The sequence below is a fragment of the Lissotriton vulgaris genome, chromosome 2_1 (genome assembly GCF_964263255.1).
Source record: "Lissotriton vulgaris chromosome 2_1, aLisVul1.2, whole genome shotgun sequence".
NCBI classification, from domain to species: domain Eukaryota; kingdom Metazoa; phylum Chordata; class Amphibia; order Caudata; family Salamandridae; genus Lissotriton; species Lissotriton vulgaris.
The window spans coordinates 507,895,193-507,922,319 of NC_141687.1; the positions used below are offsets into that span (position 1 = coordinate 507,895,193).

A 27,127-nucleotide genomic window follows, 5' to 3' on the forward strand; every position below is an offset into this window, starting at 1 on the left:
GAATCTCTGAAAGGACTACAATTTCATTAAATATTTACAAAGGACCCACAATTCTGGCATGTGCTTTTACAAGTATTCATCTAGTCATTACAAAGTGCAGATATTTACAATTTTAAACAGGGTATTTACACACAAACTAAAACACTGTGATGTGAATAATGCTGGATCAACCAACTTAACGTGTATACATACTCACACATATATATAGCCCTGTTGAAGGCTAAGGGTGAAGCACGATGGTCTCTTTGTTTGCACCAGAGGAAGAAATAAAGACGATGATTAGGAACCTGCGCTGCTGTCTTCCTTTGGTGCATATTTGGATTACCAGCGATGCAGTGGAAGGAAATGGTGTAGAGGCAATCAAAGGAGACTGGCTGGTCGAGAAATAAAGCATATTTGATTGGCACTGATACCTGGGTCAACTTTTCATCTTCTTGCTCAGGAGAGGTAGTTAAAAGCGGCGATTTGGATGCATGTATATGCATATATATATATATATATATATATTCGAAAACACTTGTCCACCAGCCGTTGCACCTCCATGCCGCGGGTGCGCGCCCAGCGCACAGTGGGGTGCGCTATCAATTCCACAACTCCGGTTCTTCTATCCACGGAACCGTCCTTCAACAGAGCGCCCTCCAGAGCCATAGATGTTGCCCAAGTTTAAAAATTAAATGTAATGCATCGTTTTCTGCAGAAAGTTAACAAACGCGCTTCGGCGTTGCCGCCTTCGTCGGTGTTAACAAGCCAAAGTAAATTCAGTGTTTAAATAAAGATGTGCTATACCAAATTCATCGACATAGAAAGTTACTTACTGATTTTCAATTAAATGAAACGAAAATAAACAGTTCATTAGTGTGGCGGCCTTATTCGAAATGAAGAGCTCGGAAAACATGGCATTATTAAACACGCATTTCTATAACTACGTTTAAGTGCTGCACATGTTTTCCTCAAAATCACATAAAATACATATATACATTTCTTCACTTGTTATATTGCACTTCATATATGACCTCCTAAGCGATATGAATTTTGTATAGCACATCTTCATTTAAACACTGAATTTACTTTGGTTTGTTAACACTGACGAAGGCGGCAACGCCGAAATGCGTTTGTTAACTTTCTGCAGAAAACATTAAATACAAATTTTAAAGTTGGGCAACATCTATGGCTCTTGAGTGCGCTCTGTTGAATGACGGTTCCGTGGATAGAAGAACCGGAGTTGTGGAATATATATATCTATATATTTATATCCATCCTATGGTCCAGGGAACCAAGCACCTTCCTGGAGTGTAAGTATCTTTGTTCGCTGAACGGGAGGGTGCATTTTTTCTTCGCATTGCAAACAGGTATGACACCCGTTACTCGCACCGGCTCCATGTGGTGGATGGAACCAGCATTTATGAGGAAACTTCATATATTCATATATATATTATACGTATTACAAATTACACAACTACTGAATCTTTAGATTTCCATCCGAGACATTCAAATTAATCACAGTGTAGTCAACTAGTTGATCAGCTGTGGGATTGAGAGGGAAAAAGAAATGGAAGGAAAAGTTGGCAAAATGTATGGCAATCAGGTTTTCCTTTTCTACGACCAAAATAGGGAAATGTTCTTCGCCTATAACACCCCCTCCCTCAGTCAATGGCACTGAATATTACTGTGTGCCAAAGACAAGCCTTCACCTACTTCTAAGAGAGTCAAATAAGGTATTTCTACAATACAGCTGAGCGCACACAGCAATCAAGGAAAACCAAACCAAGTTTCTCGATATCAAGCTTTGGGAATCTGCCACACATAAAACTGGTTTATTTGAATGCCGCTGGTATGCCAGAACAACCAGACAGGGTATTTTAATGAAAAACCAAGATACATTTGTAGCTGCTGAAGTGCTGATTGCCAAGCTTCAAATCGTCTCTGCTTTGTAGGTCTGCAAAGGTATTTTAATCATCCGTGGAACTGTGCCACTGATGAAGTTACATTTCTGGCACTGTACAATGTCCAAATTCTGTCCACATAGTTTTATACAGTGCAGTGCATGTACAGCATTCTACGAGCCATTGTAGTGTTTCCGCTGGTCTGATAGATCAGTGCCAAGTTGTAGGCAATTTCTCTCCGCAAGTCTACTTGGTCTTCGTCAATGCCCTGAAAGAATAAATAGAAGTTACTGCTGTGTGCATCAGAAATATGCAAATAAAGAGAATGACGCTCCATTCAGAACTCAATATGTCCTACATCTAAGCGAAAACAAAGTAACAGGATGTTACTGTCATTTTCTTCTCGTTTATCAGTAGCAATTACAGAGATTATGAAAAGGCACAAACAAAACATTCTGGTGGTAACAACTTCTACCTTCTTGCACCAACAATGCTGTGTGCACAGCAACTAAATGCTGTTCAGCGTGATTGAGCTCTGGGTCGCAAGGTTTATAACAGTCACTTCCATAATTGTGTATACCAAACACGAGCAAACTTGTATAGGTCTCAAAATTCTAGTGTGAGGACTTTGGGGTAACTACAGATATCAATTGTGTGAAATATGTTACAGCGCATGCGCAACGCTGAACAATAACAAACGGTTGCTTCCAATTTCAGGTGCACAATTGTGACAGTTGTCACACCTAAGTGTGGAACAATGCTTGCACCTTATGTGGCTTGAAAGCTCTTAGCACAAAGAAGTGTATGCTTGCATGTAGGTTTGTGTGTTTGTGAAGCCTGAACCTGTCTGAGGGCAATCCTCTGAAGTAGGACTCAGGATCATGTGCAATGACGTTTAATATTGCAGGTGGCGAAAACTACTATACAGGCTAGTAGTATATGCTGAAGACGCGTGCTATCAGAAAAGATGGACATTATTACGTTCCACACACACTTTTTCTAGATGTAACCATTTTTCGGGATTCAGAGAATACAATGGGGTATGTCACAGTAAAGTATGCCACTATTACAATTCCTCTACATTTACACGTACCTACAAACATTTAGTGCAGAAAATTCACAGGTCTACATGTAACGCTAACAGGTATTTGCCATTTTTTTTTATTTCTACCATTTTGTTTTTCACATGTCAAGAAACTCTTTGCACCATGAAAGTCTAAATGTATTGGGGTTTCATGTGAACCCACTGTTCGCACTTGTTGAACTAATTTACTACCTACAGAAATCTGGTTTCAAACACCATTAGGATGGTTTGTGAAAATGCACAACGGTTGAACGTCGTGGGAGTTTAACACATTCTCACTTGCCCCCTACAGTTCCTTCATTTGGCACCAACTTCTAATATCATACTTGTGACTATGGAAAAAACAACCTAAATTTGAATTTATGATCCGAAAATTCCACAAACCCGATTCTATATTCGAGATTTGCACTATAGGTATAATGTATGGCTTATGTTTTTTTATTTATGCGGTCCGCGAAGAACAATTCATAAGTTGAAAGTTCGAATTTCTGTAGACAAATCTTGCACTCATACTATGAGAAGCTGGGAGATATGCACTACATTCTAAGTTTTATCAGTGCATAAAGTTACAATTAGCCTATGTACAGTTAGCTCCATAATAGTCAGATAAAGAGTTGCAAATATTTTTGTTAGGTCTACTATGCCAATAATGCAAATAGGAATGAGCAGTACCAATATTTTTTATGTTACAGAGTTTTATATAGCGCGAACCTGACCCTGTATGGGTATCAGAGCGCTTTACATAGCATCAGTTGCGTTACATGACGACACATTCATTTTTGTTAGGCACCGGGAGATTAAGTGTTTTGCCCAGAATCACAGGATGTTCAGCGTCATGTTAAAAATACTCTTTCACTAACAGACAGCAACTTAAAGCGGTGCTCGAGTGATCGGTCTATGTTGGGGAAGGGGAGATTCTGATAAGAAGCCGAAGTTTGAAGTACGTTGATTCGGAGTCAAAATCGTGCCCATCCGTAATTGAACGCTTTTATATCATGTGACATTCAATTCTCTGCATTTATTTCAATACAGCTTTTTCGAAATGTACAACTTCTTTTAATAATTACTTCCCTTAATATTAGCACAGTTGACTATTATGCACTGATCCACACACTGCAAACACATGTAGTCATCTTTGCTTTGGATATGCAGTGGTTCTTGCCATCCAGTACCAATTCTTACACATGGTATTCTCCAGGTTCAATATACTCCCCATTTCCTGCAGCATACCCCAACGAGCCATCTAGTTCACCATCATATTCAACCGGAGCACAGTACCTCTTTAATACATACTTACCGACAAGGGGCTCAGGTTCTAACAGTACACCGATGACGGACAACTGGTCTTGGAAAATCTCTTTTCATGACATTCAAGGGCACTACACCTTCCTCAGTCTCATTAAGAACTGGATAGTCAATCCCTAGCTAAAAATATACCTAACAAAGACTGAATTCATACTCCTTTCTAAAGTAACAACAACCAAAATGTTAAGCTTCACTCTCTCGTTTCAATCCAGCTAACATTCAATGCAAATAAATTATCTTTTTAAACACTATCTTTCCTTCAGATAACCCATCACCTAGAAAACAAAGACAAGGAGTGCCAGGTCTCCCGACTGAAGTAAATGAAACCTTTGTACCATAAAAACTGGTTTCAGAACAAACGTCCAAGTCTTAGTCTTCTCACACCTGGAAGGAGTTTATAATCTGCTTCGAGGTTTGCCCGGCACCACGTTGGCCACACTGAAAGTCACCCAACAACACTGTAGCATGTGTCAAAGGTCTGAAGAAATTTTACTGCAACACGCAAAACCATAGTAATGTAACACTGGGTCCCTCAAGAACAGATGCATCACACAAACCACCAAAAATTGTAGCCTTGCATACTTCACCTGAAATACAATCACCACCAATAGCCAGAAGAATGCTAGAAGACAAGACTTCACTGTCATACTATAAGCCAGGATATCACCACACTAGGGAACACAACACTGCCCAACAACTGCCGAAAACAGAAACTGTGAGAGATCCTGTCCAACTCACATGCCCAGGATCTGGAAGAGTAACCCATCACCATCAGAACTGCCACAATCCTACTGCAATTCAGAAAGAATCCAAAGACTTACCTCTTCAGAGAGTGCACATCTCTTAAAAAATGAAATCACTGCAGCCATAAAGTTCTGCATCACAATGAGGCCTGACAATATACCATATTGTTAATTGGATGTTGTAAATTACCTGTCTCTGTAGTAGGATTTCTTAGATATAACAATAATTCATCTGCATAAAGTTACACCGCATGGCGCATCTTTTCTGGAAAAAATGCGCCATCCACTATGCTATTGTCTCCGTCTTTTTCCCGGAGGCTATATTGGTAGTGCAAAGAGAATCAGCAACAGCTGGTTACCCTGCCTAGTTCTTGGCTGTGGTTCCCATCTAATAGACACTCCGAAGTTCAGAGCAGATGCTTTTATTTTTAAGGCTCCTTATTTAAAGGGGGTTTTGAACACCCTTGGAGGGGGACTTAATTATGTAGGTATGCAAAGTCTCCACTTATTTAATGTCTACTCAAAGCGTTCATTCTTACTGAATGCATCACCTAAGACTCTGCATCATGGAATTCCCTACTCTGTGTGAACGTGTGAACTACGCATATCTACATAAATAAGTCCCCCTCCAAGGGTGTTCAAGACCCCCTTTAAACGAGGAGCCAGTTGACCCTTGTCTTCTGAATAATGTTGCAATTACATCACCAGAGGACTTTACACTCCAGGTTGCTCCCTTCTAATCTATCACTAAGTCCTGATGAAGACCTGTGGTTGAGGCTCTAACTGGCTCCTCTCCTGTTTGTCAGGTCAAAACGTCAACATTTCACAAAGCCTGTATTGGATTAATCTTCCAGAAAAGGGGCAACTATGATTGAAACTATTACTCCTATACAATGAGATCGCATTTATGATGTACAAATAAATGTAAGAGACAGACTTCTAACACGGCACTCTCTTTGAGCACCTTCGCTCTCATCTTTCTATCTGGAGCTACCATATGTAAGTAATGTAATTACACTGTTAAGTTACATATATAAAACACTCATGTATTCACTTCTGTGTGTGACAGGTATTGGTATTATTGTATACTTTCTTCCTTATTGATATAAGTAATCGCTAACCCCCTACTTCAAGAACTGAGGAGGTTGGTGCAGACAAATGAAATTAGGACAAGTTAATTATTTAATCTTGTCCTTTCTGTTGGTCTCTCCAATTTGACCAATGTTGTTGCATATTACACTTTACCCACGTATTAGGGTTATGGTTTGGTTTCCCCATTTACATGTAATGCAGGATCTTTAATTTGTTAAACTATTTCCTTGCTTGCCATTCCGGAGATTCAGGAGACAAGATTGTGTTCTGTGCTACGTAAGACCCCCAGCGTGTTCCCGCTCCTGCCTCCCAGCTGCTCTCCTTCCCTCGACACCTACTTAATGGCGGCAGTGTGCAGCGGCCGCATTGCTGGCATGCCAAAGGCATAGCCCATCTGCGCCCGTCCTCAACCCAACCGTGACCAGCGTCAGGGACCCTGGTTCCCCGACCCACCACCGCTACCACCCCAGCATCCTCCACGCACTCAACCCTGGACGCAACAACAACTACCAGCTCTTGATGGCGAGCAACTTTCAAAGCCCGTTCTCCTGCCGACACTGCTGCTGCACCTTCACCCACCTCCAGACCCAGACAGCCACCACCAACCCACTGGACGCCAGCGCACACAAACCCCTGAGCTGAATCCTACTCTACGTGCGGTCCCTGCATAGACACTCAGTAAAAGTCAACACACACTCGCCCAACGTCACCTTTCTCACTAAGACCTGGACCAACGCCAGCTCAGCTCCCGACATCGCAACTGCCATCCCCCACGGATACAAGTTCCTGAGGAAAAGACTGCCCCAACCGCCCTGGAGAAGGCCTCACCGTCGCTCACAAATCCTTCTGACTGACAACCACCAACTTGGACGATGCCTCGCCCTCATTGAACAAACCCACTTCTAGATTCAGCCCATCCCCAGAATGACAATCCGCGGAACACTCGCCTAAAGACGGTCCGGACCCCACTCACCAACACCATCGCAGACTTTATCGCTCCCCACGCCCTCACCTCCACGGACTACGCTCTGCTCGGAGACCTGAACTTTCAGCTAGACAACCTCAGTGACCCCATTACCACCGCTCTCCTTGAGAATCTCGCCATCATTTGATTGAAGCAACTAGTCTCTGCACCCACCCACACGGCAGTACACACTCTCGACCTCATCTTCGCTGGAGGAAACAACATCCGCTTCAGTCACACCATGAAACCTCTCTTGGCGGACCTCCATTACTCCTTCTCGAAACCCACCGCACACAAGCCCACACCACACCGCCCACGCAGAAACTGGAGAAAGATCACTGAAGAACACCTCACCTCTGCCCTCAGCCACACTCCTCCACCTACCACGACAGACGCCAACATAGGAGCCAACGACCTACACCAATGGATCGCCAACACTCTCGCCCCCTCCAGTACTCCGGCAGACAACACAACACAAAAGCCACATAGTTCACCAAAAAACCTCCAAGAACCAAGCACTCATGCCAACGACTGATGAAAGCAGGGAGAAACAACAAAACCCTAGAAGCACACTCTGCCTACAGGGCCACCACCACGGCACACCACCAACTCCAAGGAACTCTTCACTATCATACAAGAATACACCCGACCCCACAGCAAAACTACAGAAGTCCCTTCCTCCCAAGACCTTTGCAATAACCTCAGCTCCTACTTCCACCACAAGATCAAGACACTTTACGACAACTTGGACAACCAGGACTACAGCACCGATCCTACACCCTTCACCAGCAATGCCACCCAATTGACCCTGTTCACCTGGACCCCTGTCACTACAGACAACACCACAAAGACTATATAAAGCATCAACCCCGGAGAACCCACTGACCCCTGCCCGCCCCTCATCTTCCACAGGGGCGACTAACTTGTGGCATTGGGCAGATTATCTTAATTTAAACTGTGAAGAATTATATATTTTAAGCAACGTTGTCTAAATAGGAAGGCAAACAAGGATGTCTTCTGCAAAGATGTGGGAAATACACAACTATAATGCAGCCCTACCAGCAGCCCATTTAAAGTGAAACCATGGAATGAATCCACTTTCCTGCAGATAAGGTGGGGAAAAATATTAATTTCAGATGTTGAATGTTGTTATGGTAAGAATATTTACATGTGATATGAAGAACGCTGTAGTCAAGTGTTGACTGGGTCCAGCAAAAGTTGTCACTGCTGATCAAGGCAGTCACTGTTTCTATCATGGCCATTTTTTATTTTGTTTATTTTACAGAGTTTTATATAGCGCAAACTTGACCCGATATGGGTATCAGAGCGCTTTACATAGCATCAGTTGCGTTACATGAGGACACATTTATTTTTGTTAGGCACAGGGAGATTAAGTGTTTTGCCCAGAATCAAAGGATGTTCAACATCATTGCCGAGACTTCCATATGATCAAAATTGAGGGCAAGATACAACCAATCAAGGGTCAGAGACATCCTGGGTGAATAATGTTTGAAGTGGACCTGAGAAATCGCGTATCACTTGCTTGGTCATTGTTGGGCTGACTCAGTGGTACTTGTATAATCGCTACAATCATATTCATCTGGATGGAGACTTGCATTTTAAAGATGAGATCTGAATAAGTGGTCACTGGCCATGTTTGTACTTTCAGCGTGTTGCGAGTATGTTACACTGTCCATTGCATGTAAAGATTTTTATACTAAGCCCTTGATACGCCTAGCAAATCATGTGTTATCACGGTTTACAGATAACCAATCCAAGGCATTACTAACAGCATTTGTTACAAAATACTTTGGCTTTTAAGATTAAACCTCTTTAAAGAAAAAAAGGTGGGATTTTGATCACTGAACCTTATATAATTGTACACCAAAAACCATGTTGCTGGTAACATTTGAAAAGAATGATTGCCACTCGGATGCATTCATCTTTAAGAAATAAAAAATAAACTAACAGAAAACTCTGGCCTCCATGGAGAAGACTGATGCTGGAAACCATTTTAAGGATCACCTTCTATTGAAGGACCAGTCTGCCGGTTCTATTTTGTGGACAGATGAGCATTAAAAGCCCTGCTATGTTAACTGGAAAAATTTATGTGCCTGGCACTTCATCCAATGCACAGTGTGAGCACTCATGTGTAAATGGACAAAACAGATCTGCCCCACCAAACAAAGGGGCATATAACAGCCCTCCACAGAGGATTGTACTGGAGACGCGACTGCAAAATGACGGTTGAAATCCTCCACTAAGCAGCCCAGAGGCAATCCTCCCGTCTTCAATCATGCAGTAGGCAATATCTGTGATTGACCATTCATTTGAAATTATTTACATATCAGCACACTTAATCTTGCCAGTGTGATGAGCCAGCCTGCATGTTTGGCATCTTGGTGTCAGTTAAGATGTTTTTGTTCTCGAAATCGCTTACATAGAGTCCTGCAATACTTGGGGCAAAAGTGCTTTCCATAGATGTTCCATGGGTCTGTAAAAACATGGTGCAATTATATTCAAAGTAGTTCTCTGTGAGTGCTAGCCGGCAACATTCTAAGACAAAGTGTCTCGGAGTGTGGTGCTCCCATTGTTCTGAGAAGCACCACACTATGGGAAGCACTTTTGCCCCAAGTATTGCAGGACTCTATGTAAGCGATTTGGAGAACAAAAACATCTTAACGGACACCAACCCTTACAAAATGAAGATTCTCTTCTGGAAAAACTGTATAGACGATATCAAAATGATCTGGGATGACACTCCAGAAAGCCTGTCCGATTTCCATAGTTGGCTTAACACCAGGGATTAAGTCCTTAAGTTCACCTATATGCCTGACAAAGATTGGACATCACAATTTACATCGAGAACAAGGAGATCAACACCAAGACCGTCTATAAACCCACAGCTAAGAATAGCAGGCTTTCCTTCAACAGTTTTCACCCCATTCCCTCAGAGAAAATTTACCATGCAGCCAATTTCTGATGTTCTGACGCAACTGCAACAAGGACTACAAAGCACAAGCACTAGACCGAGCCATAAATTACAAGCAAGGGACTATCCACAGAAGATCATACAGAAATGCCAAAAGAGAGCCAGGAACTAGCACATAGACAATCTCCTCGAAACCACAGTGAATAAACAAATGACAACATAATCACTTGTATTACAACATACAATACAGCTTCAAATACAGTCAAGAAAATTGTCAACAAAAACTCGAGTATCCTGACATCAGAAGAAATAAAATGGCCCAAACCATGATTCGCCAATAAACGAACCAGAAATATTCATGACCTCCTCATACACACAAGACCACAGCCTCACAATCAACAAATCTATAACCAATATCTGGAACCGGACGCCAATAAATGGGCACTACCCCTTTGGATCCTGCTCAGTTTACAAAGTTAACAAAACAAAAAAGATCCTACAACTAAACGACGATTTGAAATGGACTCTAAGAACCCATACACATTGCAATACAACACACGCAATTTACATGATTAACTGTCCATGCAACCTTAAATATATAGGTATGACATGCAGAAAAGTAAAACCGAGAATCTGTAAGCATCGGAGCAACATCAAGTGCAACAAGACAACAACCACAATGAACACCATGTACATCAACCTTAAACACTCCATTGATAACATCAGTTGGGTAATTATACCTTGTGGATGGAGAGCAGACACATTTAGGATACGGCGAGAGATGCACCTTGAAGAAAGTGTGACTACAGGGGTCTCTCCCTCACTCTCCTCCCATGGGGAACGTAGGTATCCTAAAAAGGGTTGCATGAAAATTATTTAGGTAGAGTATGACATAGGTCATCCTATGCAGTGGTGTCATCCTACCAACTTTTGTGGTAAGATAGGAGCCCTTTTTCTGTCCTGATGAATGCCGCGGACCCCTTGGACCACATAGGCAGAAACATGTCGACAATATTAACCACTACGGTGATGGAGCAATAGGTTTCTCTCGCTCACCGGTCTTATATTTTTAATATCATATAATCCCCTCGTCAGAATAAATTAATTCTGGCGATTATACTGATTTTTAAACTCACTCACTTTATGGGCCCCCACTTAGTTTTAGAAGTGCCTCCCTGTCTCCAGGTGTAGGCCCGCTCTCCACCAAACAGAGTTTTCGGAGAGCAAGGACTGCCGATGATGAAGCATGACACCTGGAGGGGTGTGAGGACAGTCCTTCGCTTTTTGTGAGATGCCATCACCCACTTTAACTTAGCATTTTCTAGGTTTCAGTCACTGTACGTGGAGCAGCTTCTGTTGTGTTTTCATGTTAGGTTGGAGGCTAGCTGAACTCGCTCGCCCCGTGGCTCTATTCCCCCCGACCCTACCCGGAATCTGTTAGGGTTACTGAGCTACATAATTATAGAGACCCTCAAGAACAAAAATGAGAATGCCGAACGCATCCTCTTTGAAAAAGAGCAAAGAAGGGTGCATCGTCTAAAACCTTATAAAGAAGGACTGAATTACAATATACCATGGCTATCCTTAGCACGATGAACTAGACCAGTAACGTGACACCACAACCCCACCCTAAGAAACAAAGTCCGTCTCAGCACGCGAACATAACTTTGACATGTCATTGGGACAGTAACATCCGAATATGCAAGCGCAAACCACAAAAGTTCACATGAAAAGGAATCACCACCTCACCAAGTATAACATCTGGTAAAACAAAAAAAAGAAGTAGCCCCTTTGTAAATTCCACATATGACGGATGAATATCCCCCTCTTTCCAGAACAGACACAAGTCTTTCCACAATGTCCATCGTGATAATTCACCCCAAAAAAGTCTTAACACAGAGGGAATTAATCTTTGCGATGGTCAACATAGGGCAACACTACCGCACCAGTTATTACATCTGGCAGTTTAAGAAAATAGAATTAACCCAATTGTGATTTATATGTATTACGGATGAATATCCCCCTCTTTCCACAACAGATGCGAATCTTCCCATGATGCTCACTGTAATTCAAACAATTCACAAAGGGATTTAATCATTGTGTAGGTCAACATTAGAAGATGAAAAGCTGTTATCTTTTTATTGGACATACAAAAAATACAACCTTCCTTATGTCCATAAGTAAGTCTTTCGACTATGCCCACTAAAAAAAAACAAATAACCATAAAACAAGTTCCACTGCCGGCGCCCTTCACCGGGGCACGGCAGACGGTGCCAGAACAAGTTGTTCCTGAGGCACAAAAAGGTATGCCATGACGTGCGGCCAGAATGGACTTGGCTGTTAACATGCCAGCATATACTGAAGATAAGAAACTTCTCTCTCCCCAACAGCAAGTCAAGTCGCCAGTCCCTCAAAGGAGACAAAATCCCCATATTGTAAAGGCAAAATAATTAGGCATTGCTTTTTTAGGTCGAGCAGCATCTGCTCGAGACCTATTGTTGCCCGTATCTGGGAATGTAGACACGAGAGGGGCACGAGCGCAGATTTGACCTCGTGGGCGCGCACAGCGCCGTGCCCATCTCGTGCCTCATATTCCCGTGCGCACACAGCCAGCCCCCACACAGCTGCACACACACCACACAGGCACACACGCTGCGCCCCCCCCACCACACACACACATACAGACACGCACGCATGAACACGCCGCAGCCCCCTATTCCCCCCTGCACACACACACAGACACACATCTCCACCCCATGCATCGGGAGATCTGCCATCCCCCCGAATGTCGGTACTTACTAGTTAGGCGCCGGAGCGGTCAGCGGAATCACCACCTCTTCCTCCTCGTACTCCGGCCCGTCTAGAGTCAGGCTCCTCTGCAGCTCCGGAGGCTCCGGGTGGAGGAGGCAGTGGTGGGAAGGCGGGCCCGGCTTCAGGGGAAGGACCGAGAGTGGCTGCAAAACCGGCAGCTTCCCCCAGACTGGGGGCGCATCCCCGCCAGCCTCCGCCAACATCGCAGGAAGCGGCGGTTGCAGGCCCCCAGCGTAGGAAACAGGCCCCCGCGGTGCGCACACTGGGAAGAGGAAAAGGGGACGAGACCCACGGCACAGGGAGGCGGTGCGCGCCAGGCCTCCGTCGCTGTCTGGAACCTGTGCGCGCGCTCCCCAGCCTGTCGCGAGCACGCCTCCTTCTGGCTACTAGCGTGTCCCAGCCGCCGCGGACACAGAGCAAATATGCCCGTGAGACTATTGGCGAGTAAATTAATTTTAGAGTATAGATTTTTCTTTCTTCGGCAGCTGCTTGACTTCATTCGTATCGCATCACTGGAGGCTTCACTGAACCTGTCGGCAGCTAAACATCCATTATGTCTCAGGTACTCCAGGTGAAAGGGGTTTGCAAAAGTCTCAGGGGCTTAGGCGAGAGGAAGCGCTTTCAGTGCAAGGGAACACCCAATTCCAAACTTCTGCAAGGTTAAAGGGTTCCATGGTTTGTGTAGGGATGCGAGGCGCTATATTAATATAAATGACATTTGGATATGTATTTGGCAGGGTGCTTGTATGGGGATTTACGGAATTGATCGCTACTCATGTTAGGACGCTGTAAGCGGTATTCAGTAATGCAATTACGTGAATTAAAATAATTGAACAGTCTATGTATTTTCGTATAATCAATTTGCGCATGTTTTGAGATGTTCAGTCAGCGAACGTCTTGGAATAGGAGTATGTAGGTACCGAATAAAAAAAGCAGTGATAGACACAATAGAAAGAGAGACAAAGAAACACAGCCAGGATTTGACAACCTTCGTTCTGCAGCTCGTGCTGATGCCGGTGAAGAAATGTGCGCTGAAATGATCATCGTTTTAAAGCGGCTTGAGAAACGTTCAACTGACATTTCTCCTCCTGGGTTTGTAGAATAGCACACCGCCTTCTTTTAATTGCTCAGGACGGGAATGAGCAGGTTTGCTAAGCCTGGTCATGAGTCATGCAATCTGAGCAATGAATAAGAATAATGTTTAGAGAGGGGTGGGGTATTAAGAGTTAACACCTTAAACTAATAAAAAACTGAAGATGTAAACGTTAAAGGCTAAGGGGGGAAATACGCGAAGCTTTCTTGGATTTTCGTCACAATAAAATACATTGAACATAATCTTTACAAAAGTTATTTACAAAAGTTTAAGCTATTGCCATTATAAATTACAATAACTTTTTTATTTAATTATTAAAAAATAAATAAAAGCCATTGTTATTTGTAATATCAATACATCTAAGTCAGGTAAATACAACTCATATTGCATTATAAATGCTATAGGTGTCACATTTGCGAAAGTTATAACTATTAGCATTGTAAATGACAATGCTATTAATTTCGCTATTTTCAAAACCAACACATAAATAAAAAATGTGCCATTTGCAATACCAATAGCTCAAACTTTCCTAATGCGAGACCTATTGCATTGCAAATGCTTGTTTAAACTGCTAACCAAGCACTCGGTGTCAAGCTATTAAAAGCGCGCAATCACGGATGCTAGACGCAATAAGAGTGTAACTGATTAAGCCACGCTCATTTTACCCAGGCCTCCATTTATAAACACACACATTATGCAGGCACATATGCAATTTGTACTGAATGTCAACCCATTAACCAGGGATTTGACTAATCATTTAAACAGCCCCATTTCGGAATATGGATGCTGTCGATTAACCGCATCAAAAAGCACAGCCAAATACATGAGGGCTAACGTATATTAATATGATACCGGGCCACACCATCTAACTCTAATACACGATGTCCATCCGCCAATCGGGCCACACGTACATGCTCATGCTCGACAACCTCTCAAGATACAGCAACACAATCGAGCACATAACTACGGCTACAGCAGATAGAGCCCTTATGCATCAGACTTCCCAGTACAAGTTGATAAGTTCAAATCGAATACAAAGCATCTCCTATGACAAGTAAATGCACACATGATAGCCAAATCAGACTGTTTTGTACCATTATTTGTCTTTATGCTCTTCTCCAGTTGTAGACTCTGTAACATCTGCAACCCAAAAGTGTCAAAATATGTTCACTTAAAAAGAAGGGTAAGTGCACCACTTGCTCCTGCATGCAATCCTATACTCAACGGGCATTCCTTGCTACTGATGAAAGCCCACAGACCTTATTGGACGAAGAAGGGCTGAAACATGTCGACCTCTTAAACCACAGCTGCGATAGGACAGTAACTCTTCTAGCACCGCACCATCACAAAATTTTAAACCTTGCCCCATCTACAACAAATAAACTCTGGGTCGTCAGATGTAGCAAATTTTAAATTCACTGCACTCCACAACTCACTTTCCCTAATCACTACTGTCGACAGCAGTTGGTCCTCCTCCAGGTGTAGGAAAGTATAACTAAAACCCAATGATGATGCATTTCACATAACCATAATCTTGTGGAGAACCAAGATATACCGCACCTACGGTTAACTCGTTTTTTTTTTTTAGATGGACAAGAACCCTGACCCTGGTAATGCATAGGAAAAGTGATTCATTATCCTTTAACAGTATCAAGTGCAACATGTTCATGTTAAGAGGATTTATAGAGCGCGTGGCTACCCCAAGGCTTCCTAGGGCTAAGCGGTGAACGGATGAAATTGACAGCGCAAGAACAGGCACTTACCTGACCTCGGTGAACAACCATGTTTTCCATTTTTTTTCTAAATGTTGCCTGTGCGGATATGAATCTCAACTGTCATGGGAGTGAGTTCAACAGCTTGGGGGCCACGTGGGAAAAAGCTCTCCCACCCCATCTGGCCCTTTTTATTGAGGTGGTTTTTAACAGGTGCTCAGAGCCTGACCTCAAACATCTGTTGGGAAGATGTCGGCACACCAGCTCCCTAATCTTGCTGGGCCCTTTGTTATTTATAGCTTTGTGGGTTAGGCAAAGTGCTTTGAACCTGATTATGGCTTCAATCGGAAGCCAGTGTAAGTTTCTGCGGTGAGCCGGAACAGATTCTTTCATTGGGATTTGATACAGGAGTTTGACCGCAGCGTTCTGAACTACCTTTCACTTCCTGATCACATATTTGGGCGTGCCAAGAAAAGTGAATTCCTGTAATCCAGTCGTGAGGTGACCAAGGAATGTATGACCATTTTCCTTAGCTGTGCAGGGATAAGCATTAGGATCTTGCGCAGCATTCTTAGTAGCCCAAAGCACGTGCCTGCCACCTTCCGTGCTTAGGTCTCCAGGGTCAGCTCATGGTCCAACCAAAACAAAAGGTACTTGATGGCCGTAGTGGGGGCTGGTGCAGAATCCAGTCAGCCGGGCCAGATTACTAGGGGTCTAGGAATCCCTACATTATCAAGGACATACTGTCGGTTCACTTTCAGACAGCTCCCTGTCATCCATTTAACTACTTGTTCCAGACAAGGGGCCAGCTGACCTGACTCCCCGTTGGTCCTGGAATCCAATGATACCACTAACTGGGTGTCGTCGGCATATGACCATGTTCCAGTACTACATCAGCCAACGGCTGCATGTAAACATTAAACAGCGTGGGGCTTAGTTACAAGCCCAGTGGTACTCTGCGCTTTAACGGTTCCCTGTCCGACAGGAAGTTATCCTCCTTGACTTGAAAGGACCTCTCCTACAGGAAGGATGCTTTGCCTTTAATACCGGTTTCACTTAGTCAGTGTGCTAACATGGCGGCTCTTACTTGTGTATCATTTCGATTTTTCAAAAGGGGCAATAAAAAACGATTTCTAAAAGGGATAAGTGGGGACAGAACAAGACAACGAATTCAAGAGTTTGTGCAGACACATATTCACAGACAAGGCCCCAATGAGCCCAGGATAGACCATACCTTGGGAAAACTAATGTGATAAAAAGATATGAATCTAAATCTGATTAGCAGCTACCAATGATAAACAATGGTTACTAATGAAAGATAACATTCTGTGGAGCGTACTGTTTTTATCATACAGTGAGCATGGGCAGCAGGTTTCATCATTTCAGCATATTCCCTGGAGGCCTCTAGACAATTATTAAAAGCGCGTCTTAACAATTCATAATCGGCTTTAATGATTTTATCACGGGTGTAAACTAGGTCAGGCCGACCCAAGCTGATGAGGTTACGCTTAACGTAGCCCAACCAGGGAATTTCTTTCACATTATCTAAGAATAGACAGTCCCTAATTATCAAACGATTCAGAGATGGGTCGATCTTACCACACAGAACCCCTTCGTAACAGGAACCTTAAAGCAATAATATCTATGACATATTTAAGGCCCAACTCTTTCTGGGTGACAAAGGTGGAAGTACTGTGCGGGACCCCCGCTGTGCATACTTATTCAAAACCATGTCACTTACTTCCCGCCATTCACCATCATAAACAAAAGTTGTAATGCATCATGTTTGTGTGTGTTAGACCCGACAGCTGTGGGGTGGTCTTTACCCATCCTTATGACTGCCCCCTTCCATTCTTCTGAACTAATTTTTATTGATTTTAGGACACACTTTAACACTGCTTTGTGCTCTCTCAACATGTTAGAAGTGGCTTAAACTCAAAGGGCATATTTAATTCCTTTTTTAAGTCACTAGTGAAGTGCACAACATGTGCCCAGAGCCTGTAAATTAAACGCTATAAGAGGGCTGAAGCACCCACTTAGGTAGCCCTCTAACCATGGTCTCAGGCCTGCCATTGCAGAGCTTCAATGTGCAGTTTTAAACTGCCACCTCAACCTGGCAAGGAAACCCTCTTGGTGTGCCAAACCTAAACCTTCCATTTTTATACATGTAAGTCACCCCTAAAGTAGGCCCTGTCTAGCCACAGGGCAGGGTGCCATGTATTTTATAGGCAGGATATGTACTTTTACATTTTACATGTCCTGGTAGAGAAAAATATCCCAATTTACTTTTTCACTACTTCAAGGCCTATTTCTCCCATAGGACAACACTGGGATTACCTTATTACATCTTTTAAGTGTAATTCTCAATTGTGATGAAATGGACGTTTCAAGTTTGGTGTCACTGAACTCACAATTTAAAATCATAACCAATGTTGAAGTTGGTTTTATATTTCAGTTTAGCAAATGCTACTTTTAGAAAGTTGCCATTTGGTGCCTTCTGCCTGCTCTGGAATACGCATCTGGGGTGAGTGACAGCTGGCTTCCTGCATTCCCCCTAGTCAGCCTCAAACAAATTTGGTGAGCCTGAGTGGGCCTCTGCCTGTAGATGGAACATCCTGAGCAAGATGGGATGGAGCAGCTAACACACCTGAAAGGGCTGTCTCCTGTCCCCACACAAAGGTTTGATTGCCCACCGGTAGTGTGTCTGGAGCCAGGTCCAAAAGGGAGAACCTCTGTGCACTTCAAAATTTTCTTTGAAGCCTCCCCCACTTTAAAGGCACCACTGGGTATAAGTAGTGGACCTGTGGCACAACCAAATCGGTACACTTCTGGACCTACGACTACTCTGCCAGGAAAAAGAACTGCTTGCTGGTGAAAGGACGGTCACCCTGCTGGACTGCTGATTTGTTGGACTCTGCCTTGCTGAGCTGCCCTGTTACTTGATGTTCTCATGCCTGGGTGAGAAGGACTGGACCTGCATCACTTGAATCCAGAGTGACTCGAAGGGCTTGATTGCGTGCCTCCTGTTCTCAAGTCTCAGGGGTATCAAAGACTTGAGCTACCTGAATCTGCACCTGGGCTCTGCAAGCTGTGAGTCTGCCATGTCATGTGGTGCCACCCGAGTCCTGGACCCCTGGAAATGATGCCTAACATCTCAGTGCAACTCTTACTAATCTTGGCAATTTGCTCACCTTCTCACTTTTAATTCACACTAACGCTATGAGTGTCCCTACTTAAATTCCTATCCGAATATACCCATCAACACATCCAGCCAGTGGTGTAATACAAAATGATGCCCCAGCATATTGTGGTGACTAGCCCCAGAGATTCCCCATATCTCAAATATATTTTTTGTTCTCTGGCTAAATGGGGCCCCCATTGAAGGGCCGGGGGCCCTCCTCGGCTGCAGGAACCTGTGCTACGCTCTGCATCTAGCCATCTCGCCATCCACTAGATCTGTACTGCTAGATAATACATCTCAAAGCATGGATCTCCCAGTCCCCCTTTGTGAATAAGTATTTTGAGGATCTTTGAGTTAGTCCTATGTCTGTTTTTCCTAATATAAAGTCTCATATAATTGCTTGTAATTCTCTAAACAAATTTGGTGGCCCCCTGATCAGTATATTAGAGAAATAATATAAATGTCTCGGTGATAATACCATTTTGGACAGAACTATAGGGCCCATACTCACCAATCTGAGGATCCTACAGAAGTCGATATCTGTTTAAGTTCTCTTAGGGCTGTCCCAAAGTTCTCAGCCGTTAAGCCTTCTTTCTGGTGGTATGTTCTCACTCCAAGATATCTACATTTTTGCTTCTCTCATTTAGTATTCCAGGTCTGTCATTGAAGTGGTTCTATAGACATCACAGAATCAATCTGCAGGATATGCATACATTTTAGAGCAATTCACTTTGAGGCCGATAACCTGCCAAAATCTTTCAAGTATTGCACCACTGGGCCTACCCTATAGTTCCATCTTTCAGATCCAGTATCATATTATCTGCGTTATGATATGCGTCTCATATTCTCCTGGGGCCGCTCTCGGTTGTAATGGCCATAGAGCCATCAGAAAATGGCTCTATGGCCAAAGGAAAGAGCATGGGCGAAAGTGGGCACCACTTTCTAGTGTAGTGATAGATTTAACAAGGCCTTGCAATCAGCCTGACTGTCCTCACTCTGTCCACTGGATCAGTTTATAGTAGTGTTATCCATTTAATCTACATGTCACCCTAACCTATAAGTCTTAGAGCGACTATCAATTTCAAACTCAATGAATGAAACTCTTTTTCGAGATCCACAGCCCTCTACTGCAACCCCTCATCGGTATTAATCTGGCATTTCCTAAACAATTCTAATTGATCTCCTGATATTTACAGAGGTTTTTCGAGTGGGAATATGCAGTTTTGGTCATGGTATTTGAGATCTATAAGGAAAGGGTAGAGGGCCCTTGCTATAACTTTGTTCAAAATGTTACAATCTAGGATTAGAATGAATAGCATACTAAAGAGGCTCTGTCTAAATGATTTGTAAGGGGTTTGGGCAGGGACAATATCAAGTAGTTTTAAGGGGTCTACCATTATTTCTACAGTTCCATATATCTTAGTTAAGTGGGGTGCTATTATATCCGCTTTTGTTTACTAGAACTCAGCCAGGACTCCAGCTGTTCCAGGGTCTTCTCATGGGCTATTTCTTTCAAGGCTTCTTTGATCAACACCACAATTATTAAGCTGCCTAAAATTTGTTTGGAGTGAGCTGTGCTTTTTTTAAATTCATGCTGTCTAAATAAGCTTTAATTTCGACTTCCTGTGCCTTATCCCTCCCTGTTTAATATTCTAGAAAGGTGTTGCTAATGTCAGATTGTGTGTACACCACCTGCCCTTCTCTTTTTTTTTTAGTTGTGAGGGAGCCCTTCAATTCAAGTCTGACTATCTATGTTAGTAATTAGCCTGAGTTTCCCCCCTCAAAAAGTGCTAGGGCTAGGTATCCATTGTAACTTAGGCTTCTTATTTTTTTTTACAATGATAGCATGGTAGCTCTCACTCTTCTTGGAGTGTCTGACTGTAATTGAGGTCAATTACGGCCTGCTGCTCCAACTCATAAAGGGCCTTATCTAATTTAACTGGCTCATTTTCTAGTGTTTTCAGCACTCCAGCTCCCAGTTACGTACCCTTTTAAATGCTCCCCCCTTACCCGATATATTTGATGTTGTGCCTTGATTTTCCATTAAGTAATTACAGATTACCTCTCCCAGAGATTCTCAGAGTGCTCTATCCTCTAGCATAGGGCCTTGCAGACTCCATGTTGGGATCAGTGATATATGTAACCCTCCTTTCAACCTATGGGTTATGTCAATGCTTAATTTGTAAACGAAGGAGTACCGCCGGAAGCTCTGCTCAGAAGCCAGCGGCCTGTGTATTTAAACATCTGGCACGTCGAAGACCAAGGTTGGTAGTCTTAAACAACCTCATGCTTCTTTAATCCACTACCAGACACTCATTGCCCCTTTATCTTACTCTTGCAGGTTCCTGCCCCTTTAGGACAGTTTTCAGTCTTTCTCTGTGCTTCCAATTTGTGTTTTCCCTCTATTGCTCTTGGTAAATATGTGGTGTAGAAAAAAAGTGCAGGTGGCTCAAACTAAGCACTGGTTATGGTCAGCGAGTGTAGACTCCAGATTTTCAGTGTGTGTTATAGCTATGCTGATATCCCTAGTTCCCATGAGTTGTTCCGGTCTGGCATGTAAGTTGGGAACTGGTGTGGGAAAGGGGCATTCCCTGTTTCTACTGTCCTTTTGCCTAAAAAGAGTGCCATTGAGTTGGGTAACAATAAACATCTGTTATTCAGAGCCAAGATACCCTTGAGTGAACGTGCGCTTTACAAATACATATGTTATGTTAAGGCTATCTAATTTATCATTTACTAATAAATATTGACCTTCTTTGTCTATTTCATATTCAGACTATCTAGGGCATTCAAGGTCTGCTCCAGATGAGGACTAACCCTCATATACATGAGAACCTGTAGTTCCCACAAATCTATATAGGATCTGTGCAGATCCTATATAGATTTGAAGCAACTACACAACATATGTCGCGTAGTTCCAACAAATCTATATAGGATCTGTGCGTTTAGACAACATAAACTGTGGGACTGGTGTCCAGACCTATTCCAGACACCCCTACCGGATATGTTCGCCTGTATACCAGCAAGCTCACAGTGCCACTATGAACTCCACTTACCAAGAAGAAAAATGTTTCGGGCCTCTATCGAACATGACAACTGTGAACCCTCAGGGATTGTGAAAACAGTACTACACTTTTTGCTCAGTCACTTGTGCTTACTTTGTCTGAGAGAGATAATAAACGGGGAAGGGGGGACGTTTTCAATAAGAATTTATTGAACCAGCGTCATTCTAGTAAAAAATACATGTGCTATAACAACCATCAGACAGAAACAGATGCATAATGGTAGTAGCACCAACAGAGTAAATAGATGGTAGAATTCTACCATTGTGCTAAAACAATGAATATATGAAAGCATATCAATACATATCAGTAATAATGTGTACTCCTAAGATGAAAACCATAACTAGATGCACCCAAGGGTACATAGCATGTATGTAGGTGTGTAGCAAAGAATCCCCTTAGGATAGAGCCTACCCCATTACCTGATGTGGGAGAGCGAAGGACCTGATCTTTGTCTCGATATATATACCCTGCAAGAAAGTGAGACCACTGCGTGATGTAGTGTCTGCGTGAAGGGACCCCAGCATCTCGCATCAGTGTGTCAGCATGGAAGTCTTTCTCCTCTGCCTGCCTCAGCAAAGATAAGGAGCTTAAATACCAAAAAGGTACCTTCACTGGTTCTACCTTGATGTGTCATGTTAGCTGAGGATGACGATAGTGATGAACCTTATACACAATTATAATGCAGAAGATGGTAGGCCTGCTGTGATTTTGAGAATCCTCATGCATAATAAATTAGGTTAGTTTTCGGGGAAAATCACACAACATTTATGCAGCACCTACCTAGGTAAAAGGTCAGCACCAAAAACTGTTATGGCAGGGTAAATGTAGGTGAAATGTTATGAGACTACCCTGGCCTATATTGGGGTACATTGGGAATCATAACAACCACTCCTCATCCAAACGGACGATATGTACTACAAAAAGCGAATGTCTCTATAATCAATCATAAAAACATAGTTAAATATTTGTAATAATAAAAAATGTCTAACAGTCATATTTATAAAAAAGATCTCAAAAACTTACATATGGTAAAACACTCAAGTACTTTAAAATATGTTCATATATAGTTTGAGCAACTGAGTATGTGTGAAAGCCGCAGTGCTCAGTAAGAGTGAGAAACAAAAAATTTTGTTTTAAAATACCAATTTTGATTGTTTAGGAAAAGAGGCTGAAATGTTCCCAGCACAGGGAGAGCCAATTGTTTATGTATCCTGTGTGGGAGATGCAATATCACTGCTGCTTGCCTTTGCAGATGACGGTCCTTGTAGCACCTCACAGATTAGGTCAATCGAGCAAAGATGATCATCAGTTCCCACAGCCGATGCTGGCAAAGCATTTTAAACATCCAAAGCCTGTGTGCCTGTAGTAGAACTGGTATCCAATCCAACAGGGGCAGAAGCATCCTGGGGTGGCTCCAAAAATGTTGACATCGACATGGGAATACGCTGAGGACACTGTACTACGTGGGCCTTTAAAGGGTCAGCAATACATCCATGTCCAGAGCGCAACCGATGGAAGCGTTAGACAAAGAAGCAACACACATTCTTGTCCGCAGAACAGGCAGCGGAGAATAGGCAAAACACACTCAATTCAGACTGGTCGGAATGATAAGAACCAAGACTCACTTAGTACAGAAGTCAAGGTGTGCCCAGATGGGAGTCCCAGGCGGTCACTGTAACGTCACTTCAAGAGCGTTTTTTCTATCTCCTCATGACTGGGACGTCCATTGGGTAGCAGAAAAATTTAAATCAGAATACCCACTACGAGTAGCAGGATTAGCAGAAGCCCTCCAAAAATGCTTCCAAATATGGAGTGTAAAAAAGTTGTAATCACTCAGAAGACTGTCTGAAAGGTGCTTAACAGTCCAGAATCTATGGTCTTCAATAGGTGTACTAAACTCTTCGTATTAGACATGTTAAAGATACGTTGTATCATTTCTCTGAAATACAAAAGGCAATTTATTCGCATCAATGTCTGTATTGCAGCTGAGGACCTTGAAACCTGGAGATCAAAGTCTCTCGGGCTCAGGTTAAGGGCACATCCTTTTGTAAAAGCATGGCTTTCAGTCGGTACAGAGAATCAAACTGCATAAAGGAAACATTCAATGAAGGCCATAACCAACCAAGTCCTGGAACGCCCTCTACCGCTGAATCTCTCCCTCATGACAGAGCTCAGGAAGTAACTCAAGACCTGACTCTTCGACTAAACCCAGCAGTCCAGCGCCTGGATACGCTCACGGGTGATAAGCCGCACTTTACAAGTACTGAATGATTATTTGATTGATTCAACTGGGAAGTGATTGTTGTTGCACTTGGACTCCATCATTGCAATCTTTAAGTCTTTCCAACTAGTTCCTTGCATCAGATGTTTCTGTGAAGAATAGCAATTGTCCATCTATCATGACCATCAATGTCGCCAGGAGCAAGAACATATACTATACACTATACCCAAATTTCCCTTGAACTCCTCTGAGACCACTGAGAATGATGCTTTTTTCAGTTGGACTGCTGCTGTGTAGTCATATCCCTGCCTCTGTAACAGAATAATCTTGCTAACATAGCTCTGTGAGCTGACCCTGGTAGGGGCTACTTAGCTGGAATCCTCTGTGCCACTTCCTTACTAATCCACTCGTCAAGGAAAGCCGCCATACCTGTACCTGCAACCACTCTGACGTTCTGTTGTGGCCTTCAACCTCAGGCACTCTGTATTCTAGTGCCTTAACCCTCTTAATCTCAGACACCATTCTGAAGATTGTATAATATGGGGAATATATCTTCTGTGGTTTCTTCAGTTAGTTTAATTCTATCCGACAGATTTATCTGGGCGCTCAAAGTAGGCTCATGTTGGCCGCACTGTATCTATCTTAGCCTCTATGGCTTCCCCAGGGGCTACAATTGCTTGCCAGTTTATATAGTTTCTCTGCAAGAAAAGTGTTCTTGTCTCGTTCCTCTCGCCTATCCGAGGATTCACCTGTATCCTTTGCTGTCTCAGTGGTATGTGTAGTTGACACAATGTTGCTAGACAAGTACTTGTTTTTTATCTGCCCAATTTTTGTCGCCGGTGAGGTCTCCAACGTCGGGGTTTACCGACTTGGTCCACAGCAACCATGATACATCTATAGCCAAAGCAAAAGCACAGCTCCATGGCTCCTAGAGTTTGTGTCCCCTTAAACAATACAGTTTTGTTTCATGGCTGTTAGAACCAGGGTCTCTAGTTGGCAGGGGTATGCACCCTAGTCCAAGTAGGGACCACCGCTTCCGACCTGGTAGCTTGGCGCAGAGCAGCAAAGGCGTAACTTCAGAGGCAATGTGTAAAGTATTTGTGCAACACGCAGCAGCAGTGACGCAATAAGAAGCACTCACAAAAGGACACCACACCAGTTGTTTATAAAAATATAAAATAGCTTTATCTCAAATTTATGCAAGGTCCACAATTGGTAAGATCAATAATCAGGTCAATCCAGTTCCCGGTAGGATCAAACTAAACCCAGTTCCTAGGCAAGTTCAATAGTAAAATAAATCCAGGTTTCGGGCAAGATCACTAATCTAAATGGCACATTGCATGCTCTTCTCTGTACTGTCTCCAAGTGTTCTCTTATGGTACCAAGTTCGTTTTAGGGCTGCTCGTGCGGCAAAGAGTTCACTCTAGGAATGCCCTTATGACCAACGTTCACTTTAGGTAGGCTCTTATGGTCAACATTCACTGTAGGAACGTTCTTATGGCAAAAGTCCCCTTGCAGCGTAATGAGTGGGCCTCTCACTGAAATGACAATCCCAGTGTGAGTGTGCACCTATGGCCCGTGAATAATTACATGCCCGGGAGGCCTCTGGTAGGCCGGTTGTGCAATTATGGCCGTCCCGCTATGGGTTTCTCTCAGCCTCCGGTTTGCCTTAGGACCAGAATGCCCCGCTACACGTAGCACCTGCCGCGTGCACACCCAGTCGTTCAGAGCCCCACCTCCGCCGGCTCTCACTCTACTCCCAGCCCCGCTAGGCAGTTACCTGGAGGATGCAGACTTTCCTTCTTGCTCGCCGGCAATCATGAGATTCGGGGGCGGCGGGACGCCTCGCGCTCCTCCGTTCCCAGCGTGGCTTCCCTAGCGACGCTCCCCGTTGCTAGATGACGCTCCGCCTAGCCAATCCTAGCGCGGCTCTCTCAGTGACGCGCTCCTTGCAGGGGCAGTCCCAGCGCCTCCACCAATCCCAGCGCGGCCCTGCTCCATCACCAGCGGGGGCCGCGTATGGGTTTCCCGGGTCACACAGGCCAGCAGCGGGGATCAAGGCAGCACTTTGAGCCTCCGGGCCCGCGGCGGTGAAGGGGGCCTTGCAGCGCTTTTCTGCCACAGCGCCACCCCAGTCAAGGCACAGTCAGCTCACGGGCAGCGCTGATGAATGTTGAAAGGGGGGGGAGGTCCCTTTGCACCCGCAGCAGCGATGACTGGCACACAGCGCCTTCCCGCCACAACCCACACAGTTCAGTCAGAGTCCCGGGTGGCAGCGGTGATTACAGAGGGCAGTTTAAGTTATGAATCACCGGGCAGGCAGCGCTCTTCCTCCCAAAGTGCTTCTAGTCACACTTGGGTCCCGGGCTGCGGCGGTGAGATGCGGGGCACAGCGCTTCCCTTCCACAGCTCGTCACAGTGCCTTAGGGACACCCCAGGCGGCGGGGAGGCTTTCAGGAATACAGCACTGCCGGGACAGTGAGGGAGAACAGATCGTTGTTGTCCACTGAATTTCCCACAAAGCCGGTCTGAAGGCAAAGACCTTGCATTAGCAACTTTTAAATAAGAGCGCGGGGGTCTTGATGAATTTGACAGAGGCAGTCTTTAGAAGGTTGCAGGCTCTTTAAAAAGGTTGTAGACCCCAGGCATTTCTTCTGAATGTTGTTCAAAGAAAAGTAGTTCCTTTGGGATGTTGTGGAGACACTCTGGTGGTGGTATTTCCAGTCTCCCTCACAGGGCAGGATCAGCAGACAGTAGGGCAGCTCAGTAGGTTATGGGGCAGCAGTTCCTTGGAGCAGTCAGCCTCCTTCACAATGGCAAGCCTCCTGCGCAGTAGTCCTCACTCCAGCAGGGATTCTTCCAGGTCCAGCAGTGTAACAAGAATGTGAGGCCAGGACCCTCCCTTATATATTCTACAGTCCAGGAGCTAGAAAGTGGTGGAAGTCTCTGGAAGGGTCTGGGGGCAGGGGCTTCTGGAAGAGTCCAGGGAGTGCTGGTATGTTCCCTGCCTTCCGTGACCTAGCTGTCACAGTGACGAGAGA

The 27,127-nt window shown here is 44.0% G+C and overlaps 1 protein-coding gene across 2 annotated transcripts in view; it reads right to left on the reverse strand.

The window, feature by feature from the left end:
- Nucleotides 1–1,798: 1,798 nt before the first annotated feature.
- GTF3C3 (general transcription factor IIIC subunit 3) overlaps nt 1,799–27,127 on the reverse strand; it is a 310,738-nt gene continuing 285,409 nt past the window's right edge. For both annotated transcript variants that reach the window (XM_086955414.1, XM_086955413.1), the window contains exon 18: nt 1,799–2,151. In XM_086955414.1, the coding sequence (XP_086811540.1) occupies nt 2,029–2,151 (123 nt within the window). In that variant the 3' untranslated portion in view covers nt 1,799–2,028. The remainder of the gene's footprint in view (nt 2,152–27,127) is intronic.